The 12,249-nt window shown below is 30.0% G+C and overlaps 1 protein-coding gene across 1 annotated transcript; it reads left to right on the top strand.

Annotated features, from left to right (window-relative positions):
• The first annotated feature begins 2,335 nt into the window (after positions 1–2,335).
• Positions 2,336–9,505, top strand: LOC133797226 (uncharacterized). The gene is made up of 8 exons (XM_062235061.1): positions 2,336–2,649; positions 2,976–3,094; positions 3,327–3,409; positions 3,800–3,921; positions 4,417–4,581; positions 4,685–4,778; positions 5,012–5,208; positions 9,239–9,505. Exons 1-8 carry the CDS (start codon positions 2,400–2,402, stop codon positions 9,415–9,417), a joined length of 1,209 nt encoding a protein of 402 aa, XP_062091045.1. The 5' UTR covers positions 2,336–2,399; the 3' UTR covers positions 9,418–9,505.
• The last annotated feature ends 2,744 nt before the right edge of the window (positions 9,506–12,249 follow it).

Below are 12,249 nucleotides of genomic sequence, written 5' to 3'. Positions count from 1 at the left end.
TTGAAGAATTATATGATTGTTTTTGGTACGTTTATTTACTTTTGTAATGGATACTTAAGAGTAAGCAACTATTCGAGGTTTGGGCTACCTTAAAAAAAAACCAACTATTTGAGGTTTGGGCTACCTTTATGAGTTTATGTCCTTAGAATTATTTATTGGTATATTCTGTTATTCTATTTCACTCATTTAAAGCTTGAGATTCTACACACTTTAATGAAATATGTTATATTCAATGTTATTGTCATTAGTTTTTTGGACAACGAATAATTTAACGAGAAGAGAGAATTTTAGCGCATAAACTTAGAGATAATATTTAAGTGTAATAAATGGAGAAATAAATGAAGATAAGATTTATAATGGTTCGACCACTAATGACCTGCATCCACTTAGCAATTATATTGATTATATTACCTTTACCACCAAAATCAAATGCACTAGAGACAAATGAGTTTCTTAAGCTAGGTGAGGATTGATTACCAAGATCGAATGTTCTTGAATACAAATTGGGTCCAATCCTTTATGATTTTGGGTCTTAGTATTTCTAGCAAAAAATGGTAGGTGAACTTGATGGGACAACACAATCTCTGATGTAGCTAAATCCCTAAAATTGTGGGAATATCCCCGACATTATACCAACTAATTTAGGTAATATCTCTGGTACACGCTATCTACATGCCGACTCAGACGGTTGAGAAGACCAAGTTGGTAAAGTTTAGCGACGTTGCCATCGAGCAACATTGTTCCTCACCAATTATGGGCATTGGTGACCTGCGAACATGCTATCTATTTATTAGCAACAAATTCTACGATCTGAATTCCTTGGATGGTCTATTCAATATATTTTGTCCACATCATTATTGCATCACCTAATCCAAAAATGAGTATAATAGTTATTCACGTAGATGCTTTAAGTCATATCTGTTTATTTTTACTCGTGTTTGACTTATTTGCAAGAATTGCAACTTGCTATCTTCAAATTGTATAAATTTTACTAGAACTCTTCAATCCAGTAGAAATAGAATATTTTTTACTAAATGTTGATGTTTTATGATAGTCTTTGAGTGAGAGGAAAGAAAGATAGGAGAGAAAGACCTTCAAGTTTGGTTTATTTAGAAAATATATATTTTAAAAATGTACTAAAGTTAATTTGTAAGAAAAATAAAATACAACCGAAGTTGTTATTTTCCTCGAGGTCTAAATTTATTGGAATTTGGGACGAAATGACCACAATATTCTTTGCCAAATATTTCTCACCCTGTAAGATTTGAAGCCTTAAAAAATAAATCTCTATTTTCAACCAAAAAGACCATGAAACCTTCTATTACTATGTGCTACATAAATAATCACATATCTCCTTAACTAATGGTTTAAATGCAATGTAAAATTATATCCCTTTAGAGTTGTACGGAAAAATTGTCCTATAATTATTCAATTAAATAAAATATATGTATAAAAGTTTATATATTTAACATTTTATTTTTGATATAATAATCACATATCTCTTTAACTAATGGTTTAAATGCAATGTAAAATTATATCCCTTTAGAGTTGTACGGCAAAATTGTCCTATAATTATTCAATTAAATAAAATATATGTATAAAACTTTATATATTTAACATGGGTTTATACTTTTTTGCACCTATGTTCTTATTAACTGTTTGGATCTTGTATTTTAAAAAATTATTTTTTGGACCCTATGTTTTATAAAATGGTTAAAATAGAACCCTAAACTCAATTTTGATGAAGAAAAAATTGAATATAACAACATAGTTTTTAAGCAGAATGATTTTATTTTTGTTATAAATTGTTAGTTTGGTAAATTATGTGTGATTTTAGTTTAGAAAACATTGACCAAAATTAGATTTAGGGTTCTATTTTAATTATTTTACAAAATATAGGGTCCAAAAAGTAATTTGTCAAAACACAAAGTCCAAACAGGTAATGAAAAAAAAACACAGAGTCCAAAAAAATATAAACACATTTAACATTTTATTTTTGATATAATTGAGATTTGAACCCTCTTTCTCCCATACACACTCACACATGTGAGCACCTGAACTAGTCCCGCGACTAATTTAATTATGATAAAAGTATCAAAATTAATAGTTTAATATAAAAGTACAGGTAAAGTCATCAATTGAATTAGTTAGAATTATGCTACTACATATTTAAAATTGTAGTAAATGAATGTTTTAATTCACACTTGATGCCAATCAGATAAAATATGTTGAAAATATATATTTGACAATATACCGAAAACATTCTATTTTTTTCTAGTCACTCGAGTCCCTAGAGCATTTTTTTTTACGTCGCATAGGTTGTGCAAATCATGTAATTAGTGTTAAATATTATCGGATAGGACAGGCCATAGTGTGAAGTTTAGGATTGAGAGAAATGTATGATAACTCAGTCTTTAGACATTTTTCGGGAAAGAAATTTGGTTAGGGGGACAGGAATGGGAATTCAGGTGTACAGTTTTTATTCATCACTGGCACTGTCATCATATTCATGGATTCCCAATAAGTTCCACTCACTAAACTTTTCTCGTCACCAGCTTCCCTTTTTCTCACCACCCAAACGCAGTCCTAGAACCAAAACGTTCTTGAGGTTAAGGATGACCCCATTGGCCCGGGCTGCACAAAACCCAGGTCAGAAAAATCTCCATTCAGTCGTATATATGAACTGTTACCCTTGATGAATATGAATGAAAAATGATCAATCGATATGTAAAGCCTAAGTACGAAAGAATGCGTTTGATATTCTCTTTTTATTGGATTTTGATGGTCTATCTTTATGATTCAAGAGCTTCTACGGCTCTAATCTGATGTGGGTTTTCTTAAATTCTGTTTCAAATATTTCAATTTTCAAGAACGGTTTAGATTGGTTGTCTCGGGCCTTATAATCTTTTAATACACGACTGTTTTTAATTTGTGACAATATAAAGCGTCTGATATGGTTCGGAATTTCTCTCTAGTGGTTCAACGACAGAAAGTGGTAGTACCAAACAAATATGGTGAAAAATTAGTGGGCTTATTGAATGATACTGGATCTACGGAAATCGTAATCTTATGCCATGGTTTTCGATCCTCTAAGGTTAGTGTTTCTGATGTATAAATAGCTGTTCTTATAAGAAGAGTAGTGGCTACAGAGTTCTACTATAGTTTTATGTATTTGAAAAATGTAACCAACGTATAGTTTAATGATTGTGTAGACATTCATCTATTGTTTAATTGATCAATAACCTCTCCTGAGAATAACAAATATCTCAGTTGAACCCATTTTGGAAAAGTTTTAGAACTTGATCTCTGTTTCTTTTTTACCCAAGGAAAGTACAACGATCCTTAACTTAGCTGTTGCTTTGGAAGAGGAAGGAATCAGCTCCTTCCGTTTTGACTTTGCTGGAAATGGGTAAGGTGCTGAACATGACAAGGTGCAACAATCTCAATTATACAAACATTTATGTATTTGCAAATTCTGATATTTGGCTATAGCAATGATAAGCAAGTAATCTCATCTTACTTTTGTTGAAATCCCTTTATTTCTTGACTGACTTTGGATTAGTAGAATATTGAAAATTTCGTAACAATTCTCGATTAATGTTCAAACATTCCCTACATGTATATTTTTGCATTCAATCACGGAGGTGGATCCTTTGATATATATCAAAAGTGGGGTGGACCAATATTTGATATAGTTGTGGGAGTTTGCGCTACTGCTAAGTTGCAGGTGTTGGTATTTTGTTCCAAATGCACATACTTCATTTAGTGTTAATTTTGTTGCGCAATCATTGATTTGCAGGGAAAGTGAAGGTACCTTTCAATATGGGAACTATCAGAGAGAGGCTGATGATTTACGTTCTGTAATCGAGCATTTCATTGGAGCCAATCGCGTGATTTGTGGAATTCTTGGACATAGTAAAGGTGCATTATTTAGTTCTCACTCTTCAATATGGAACACTTCTCTTAGCCATCTTAAATTGGTAATTTTTTTTAATGTAATATGAACTAAGGTACATTGAAAAGTTCCTATACTTTCTTTGAGATTTCGTTAGCGGTGGAGATATTAGAATCTTTAAATTTCATGAGTGGGATTCTTGGACATGGTAAAGGTGCATTGTTTAGTCTTCAATATGCAACACATCTCTTGAATTATCTTAAATGGGAAATCTTTTAAATGTAACATGAAATAAGGTACATTGCAAATTTCCTACACCATCTTTGAGATTTCATAAGTGGTGTGGTGGAGATATTAGCGTCTTGAGATTGCGTTCAACAGATATTAGCATCTTTAATTTCATTGGTTTTTGTCGATTAGAAGCTTTCTTCATTATTTTGTTTCAATATGTTTGCCCAGATCCAAAGATACATAGAGATCACCTTAGTGTATAAGTATGTTACTGAAATCCATAATTGCAGGAGGCGATGTGGTGCTGTTGTATGCTTCTAGATATAGTGATATTAGTGCTGTTGTCAATGTTTCTGGGCGTTATAATCTGAAGAGAGGCATTGCTGAACGCTTTGGAGAAGATTTCATGCAAACACTAAAGGAGAAAGGATATATTGAGGTCGAAGATAAAAATGGTAATTCGATGTCTTGACATGGACAAATTAAGTTGTCAATGTGAATTTGGTGGAATTTTAAACTAGTTCTTGTGGTACTTGGACTATTTTCTTGATGGCACAGGAAGTACCAGTTACCGAGTGACCGAGGAGAGTATGATGGATCGTCTAAATACTGATATCCACTCAGCATGTCTTCAGATTAGCAAAGACTGCAGGTGATCATGACCTTTATCTAAAGTAGTTCTTGGGTGGCCATGCTCATTATTTGTGAGATGTACCAGTTTCAAATTATTTTTCTTCTTGATGAGACATGTTTATGATCTTGATCCCATGTTTCTAACACCACAGTGCTCTTTGACATTTAATCTCTTGATTCTTAAGCTCTATGAACCTCTTTTCTTGGCTATGAAACTTACTAATTTTTTGATAAATTGTTCATTTCATTCAGGGTCCTGACAATCCACGGATCAGCTGACGAAACCATTCCTGTTGAGGATGCATTAGAGTTCTCCAAGATAATAAAAACCCACAAATTGCAGATTGTAGAAGGAGCTGATCATCGTTACTCCGCGCATCAAGCTGAGTTAGCTTCAATCGTTTCAGAGTTCATTAAGGAATCCCTGGAGAAGAACAAGGCTGCCTCTGGTTAGTTTTTCTACTCTTTTGACTATTCCCAATTGAGCTGAGAGTTGGCCTAAAATAGTACGAACGTCATGGTTTCTGCCAATTTTAATTGAAGTGCACTTCAACTTTACTTATTCATTAGCCATTAAAAACAATTTGGCTCACTGTCGCAGGCTATAAGATTCTTTAAGTTGTCCAAACTATCTGAGGCTATACGCTGTTGGGCACTCCGGTATCTTGTAGCATTAATTTAAATCTTGGTAATCACACTTTAGAAAAACAATAGATCAGGGAGAGGTTTAATAGCATCAAAAACTAACTTGATAGCCACAAAAGGGCTTACTCCTATTCACCTCTCACGTACGACAGTTTTTTATACTAATTACATTTATTTGAATGAGATTTACTTTCTCTTTTAAATAGTGACAAGTGATTGTGTATAATATAATAGAGCATATTTTGTGTGCACATATTTTTACTCATATTACATACTAATTGAGTTGAGTGAGCCCATGTAGCCAAGTTATTAAGGGGTGTTTGTCATGGGGGTTTAATGACTTGGGAATATGATTATCAAATGCAACCTGTGTCTGGTATATTTTTTAAACTTTTAGTTCAAATTTATGTTTCTAGGTAGGTTTTACTTTATGGCTTTATTTGGGAGTAATATTGAACACTTTTCAAACACTAGAGTTTCACATTATGGTGATTTAAATTTCTTTTAACTTTACTCCCATCAAGCTCAGCTCTCGTACCAGACATCCCATAAAAGTTATATAAATGTCTACAAACAATGTACGAGGGCACTAATGATCAAATGAGAGTATGACCAATTGCACCACAAATATATTTCTTATGGAGTCAATTGTGATGTTAGTCAACTCATAACTAGTGAAGGAACACTATCTATGGGTAGGGGTTATTTTTTATTTTTTTTAATAAAAATTATAGTGATGTTTGAGGTAGGTAATATAATTATAAGTTAGGGGATGTCTGCAATATTGGTAAGACATACTCCATTGGTATGACATACTCCAGTTTCACTTATGTTGATTAGTTACGACTTAATTTTTTTTTACATTGTGGCGTTCGTTGTAAGTATAACATTCATCTTATACGTTTTTTAAGAAATTCTTAATAATTTAGTGTGCCAAAAACAAAATTCATGATATTCTGAACTATCACATGTGTAAAAAAAAATTCAACCCTGCTTTTGGCACACTAAATTATTCAGAACTTTCCGAAAACGTAAAGGAGGAATGCTGTAACTACAACGAACACCGCAATGTAAAAAAATTGGGTCATGATTTATCTAGTTTGTGAAACTAGAGTGTATCTTACTGGTAGAGAGTTTACCCTTAACCATAGACATAACAATATACTTTATAACATTTAAAATATTATGATTTATTAACATTTAAAAGTTGTAAAATATTAAAATTATTGTATTTTAATAATTAAAAGAGAAAAGTGTTATATAAAAAATAAATAAAACTTTATGAAAGCGACCAAAAATGAAATTATCTTTTATAGATGTCCTTTTTAACGACGGATTAGTGTCATGGAGATTGCAATATTAATAAGTTAAATGCATAAATATGTGTTCACAAAATAAATAATTTTTTATTTTTATTTATATTTTTTGTAAATGCACACACATATATATATATACTAGATATAAGCAACGTCCAATATGCACGTTTGTTTAGTTTTATTTATATAATTTATTAATTATTTTTATTAAATTTATATTAATGTTATATAAATTTTGAAATAAATATCATATTTTAATTAAATAATTTATTTAAGTTTATGTTTGTTCTAGTTTTTTAATTTGGCAGTGACAAGAAGAGATTATATATTATATATTTAATGTAATATTAAATATTATACGTGGATTTTAAATTTAAGTTTCTTGCTAGATTTTAAAAAAAAATTGTTGCTAATTCACAGTAGATTATATTATATGTTTAATATGATATTATTCTAATAAGTGAGTTAAGTTTAATTAAATTTTATTTAAGTTATAAAACGTATGATTTTATTATTTTTAAATAATTATAATTGTAAAATATCTCAAAAATATCATACTTTAATTTGTTTAATTATTTATTATTTTAAAATAATTATTATTGTAGAATATCTGAAAAATATCCTATTTTAATTTGTTTAATTATTTATTTTATTTTATTTAAGTTTAAGTATTTACAAACTACCATTAAATATTAGAATATTCTGTTAAATATAAGAATATCCGTTAAAGTTAACATTAAAAAAAATAAAAAAACCATTAAAACCAAGAATTTTCGTTATCTACACACTTATTATATAGAAGAGATATATATAAATACATAAATTAGAGTTTATATTTATTTTTTATTTTGTGTTTTATCTCATTATCTGTTTGGATTATGTGTTTTAACAAATGACTTTTTGGAGACTGTATTTTGCAAAATGATTCAAATCGACACCTAAACTCGATTATGATCAATTTTTTTTTTAACTAAAATCACAAATAATTAACTAAATTAACAACTTAAAACAAAAGCACAACCATTTGCCTAACAACTGTTTTGTTATATTCAATTTTTTGTTTATCAAAATCAGATTTATGGGTTTATTTGAATCATTTTACAAAACATATGGTCTAAAAAATAATTTGTCAAAATATAGGGTTAAGAAAAATAATGAGACAAAACACAAGGTCCAAAAAATTATTAAACCTAAACAAATTGTTTTTTTTTAATGTTAATTTTATTAGATTCTACGCTACAAATTTTATTAAGGATGATGTTAAAGATGAAATTCTATCTTCTATTACAATAAAAATGTGGATGGAGTCTAATTTTTCACTATTTGTGTAATTCATTCCTTAAAATTATTGCCTTACTTATTTTATTGTTTCCTATTTTTTTTTAATTATTGTATTATTATTATTTTAACTTTGAATATGAAAACAAGAAACATCTCCTTAATTTTTAATTTCCTTCATTAACTATTATATTTTTTAACTTTGTAATTACCTTTTTTTAGATGACTTTGTAATTACTTAAGAGAGGTAAGTGGCTATTTTCTATATATTCGTGTTTTTAAAATTTTGGTGTTTACAAATACAACCCAGTAAAATTAAAGATGGCCGTAAACTAAACAATTGGGATATATATATGGGTGCACTCTTAATGGTTACTATCCATGGATGGTTACGTTAATATTAACCATTGAATTAAGATCAATGGTCCACATTTATAGGTGTTAATTAATATTTCTAAAAATAAATTTTGATTTTTTCAAATTTTTGGAAATGTTACCTGATGAAAAATGTGTATTTATTATGAAAATATAATATTGTAAACTTTTCATTTTTCAAATGCATATCAATTTCTAAATATAACTAGTGTCTCACATTGGTTGGAAACAATATTAATTATGGCAAAAAAAAAAAATAACTAAATTCGAAATTAATGTAGAAAAAAAATATTTATATGTTAGTAACTTCTTATACCAAGTCATTATATTGCCACATCATCATAATTGTTAGTACTCATCTATGGGTAGAAACCATTGAGAAATCTTCCATATATATATTTATATATATCAATAAAAGTATATATTGAAAACAAAATAAAACTATATAAAATATAGGTCTCTTTCTATCTCTCTTATTCAGTGCATAAAGATTGAATCAAAATTCGAAAATGAAATAGAGAATCTGTTTTGAATATTTGTTTAAATGTAAATGTTCTTGGACTGGATCTGTTTGTGATGTATATGTGGTTCATATCTATTTGTATTTGTCTGGAATGTTCGGCTAGCGAGCTGTAATTGGCAATAAGCATGTGTAATGTAGGTCGTTATGGCAGGACCACTCTAGAAGTGCGGTATGCGCTCATTCGGCATAAATGTCGCATAAATGAATTATATGTTTGCTTAAGTTTGATTATAATTGCGAAGCATGCTGTTTATGATTATTATTCTGTTGATTATCTATTTCTGTTTAAATGAGGTTTTCTTGCTGGGCATTGACTCACGGGTACCATGTGGTGCAAGTAAGGGCAAAGAAAAGTTGGATCAACCATGAGTTGGAGAGCTCTAGGGGCGGTGTGTACATATGCGGCATGCTTGACCGCCACAACTAGGATTACTTTTGAGGAACTAGGGATATGCCCTGTTTTGCTGCTTAGGCCGACCACTTTTGTATTTCGTTTGTATATATATATATTTAGCTTATAAACTCTTTTGGGGATCCTATGTATAAACTCAAACTTTTTTAATGATCTTTGACTAAATTTTTAATACCTAAACCCTTAGTTAACTTTAATTACACGTTTAAGTCCAAATGACTCGCTTAATGAGTTAAGCACTATTTTAAACACACAGTGTAACGATCCTGGATTAGTATGTTGCTACAACTTGGTATCAGAGACGCCAAGGTTTAATGATTCCTGAAGATTGGTTGAGCATGTATAGTCACCGCTAAGGATAAACTCGACTCATGGTTCGGTAACTAATGAAGTGAATATGTGCTTAATTGGAATATATATGTCTTATCTGCATGCTAGAGTAGGAAGCTTGAGTTATACTGATAGAGCATGGCCCGTGACTGCTATGTGAATATGAAAAGACATGCTTATTAGCATTCCTATTGCATGTGAAACCTATCGAAATGCTTATTAGCATTGCTATTGTGTGTGTATGCTTATTTGTTTCGTTTTGGACTGTGGGGTGGTACCCTGATACTATTATCGTTGTCTGATAAGCTGAGTCGTTGATTGCAGATACACTTGGAAGTTATGCCTCCAAGGTGATCAAACAGACTAGTCGGTGCTGAAATCAAGGCTAGAAATGATAATCACGGTCAGAACCCTCCATTAGCCCCTGAAAACTAGTAGCACATGTTTGCTGAAATGCAAGCAAGGTTACAAAGACAGGAAAAAGATGTTAGGCAACTTAGGCTGTAGGGTCCACCAGGGAATGCTGCCCCGCCTCCGCCACCAGTGGTTGTACCAGTTCTGGGACAACCAGAAATTTTGAGAACATATGTGAGCCTCTTTATGAACAATTCAGGAACAACACCCTCCAACTTTTGAGGGAGGGCCAGACCCATTGCGAGTTGAGAAGTGGATGAGTATGATTGTCTCTATCCTAGACTTCATGAGGGTAGTATGCAATGATAAAGTAGTATGCGCCACATACATGTTACGGGATGATCCCCGGATCTGGTGGGAGGTGGTATCCCAGACTCGGGATATAACTAAACTAAATTAAATTTTTTAATTTTTTGTTAGATTGTTTTCTAAATGTGTTTGATTATCTATGTTTGAAATATAGATGTGGTTGAGTTTTTAATTTAATTTAGTTTAGAAATTGTTGACCCGCGATTTGGCCAACGACACGGAGTCAAATATACGACAAAGGATAAAACGGTAATAAGAAAGATGATCTAATGGAAGAGAAGAAAACACCAATGATTTATGGTGGTTCGACCCCAAAAGATGGTAATGACCTACGTCCACTTAGTGCTATTATTAAGATCGAATCTCAAAGCAGTGATCAAAGAACTAGGGTTCTTGAATTTCACAAACTTTGAAAAAAATACAATAAAGCGATGGATAATTGCACTATAGCTCTCTCTTTTTCTCTATCTTAGCAAAAAGATTCAGGGATCAAAAGTCCATTCCTTGAGCTATTTCATGTATATTTATAGGCTCAAGGAGGGTTACATACGCCAACGTGCCTTATCTTTCCTTAATAATTCGTATCAAGATAATAATGAATAAATATTCAATGCAATTATTATAAGATTACAGTTTAAGAAGGAAATAAATCAGGTTATACGACCAGCCTGGTCGTATCTAAAAATTAACCCTGACGAAGCGATGTGCTTCTGGTCGATAGTCGAGCAGTACTCCTGCCACGTGTCAACTACGTGTGAGAAATCTTTGCCACGTCATCTGCAGCCGTTTTTAGGGTAAACAGAAATATTGATTTTTGTTTTTTTTTTTTAAATTATACATGGATTAAAAATTTTATGTTTATTGATTTTTTATTTTATAGGATTTTATATAATTTCATAAATTGAAAAATAAGTTTTTTATTTTTAAAATGATTTTTATTTATTTTTTCTAAATTAAAAGCAATCAATTAATAACAAAAAAATATTTTTAACAAGTATTATAGTTTGGGGTATTTTTAACAAGCAAAAAAATTAAGAGGACAAAAGTCTACAAGTTCTATAGTTCAAGGAAAAAAAATAATATTTTGTCCATATAAATATTATAAAAATATCAAAAAATTTCAGAGTGGGAATTAGCCTGAGAAAAATAGGGGGAAAATCCCAATAAAAAAACTGAAGATCAAACTGTATAAATGAAAATATAAAATTTATTAAGTAGTATTAAAGAAAAAAAATCTTTATAAAAGTGATAATAAATTTTAGTGGTAGAAAAAGCGAAAAAAAAATTACAAAATTTAGTAATTGTGGTGAATTCCTTAATATATATTTGGTGTATATACTTGATATTTTTGTTGTATTTATTAAAAAAAATCAGTATACGTTGTTATAGATTTTATAGATCATACTTTTGAAATAAATAAAAATTCGAATTTTGAGAAAATAAAATTTATTTTTTAATCTTTTAAGAAGATTGTAAAATTGATAAAAAAGAACTTTTATTATTATTGTTTACCAAAAAAAATTTGGACATTCATATTTTATCCTCCATCATATCATATTATAATAAAAAAAAAATTACAAATTTTCATAGGATACATATTTTCATATTTATAAAATTTTCCATCGTAACAAAACATAGGGTTTATGAAAATGACCAGTTCTAAGTTTTATCATACATTATTAATTTTTACAAATTTAGCCTCAGATTGCACATTAATTGGGACAAGTATATATGAGTACGTTTATTTATTTATTATTTTACAAAACTACCTTAACTTTTTATTAGGAAGAATGAAAAATAATACAATTATGGTATGTTTGGCATGTCATATAAGAATGTTGTATTGTATTAAATAAGTGGAACACTATGTTTGAAATGAATTTTGTTA

This window comes from Humulus lupulus, chromosome 8 (assembly GCF_963169125.1).
Source record: "Humulus lupulus chromosome 8, drHumLupu1.1, whole genome shotgun sequence".
NCBI classification, from domain to species: domain Eukaryota; kingdom Viridiplantae; phylum Streptophyta; class Magnoliopsida; order Rosales; family Cannabaceae; genus Humulus; species Humulus lupulus.
This window is presented reverse-complemented; position numbering and strand designations above follow the sequence as displayed.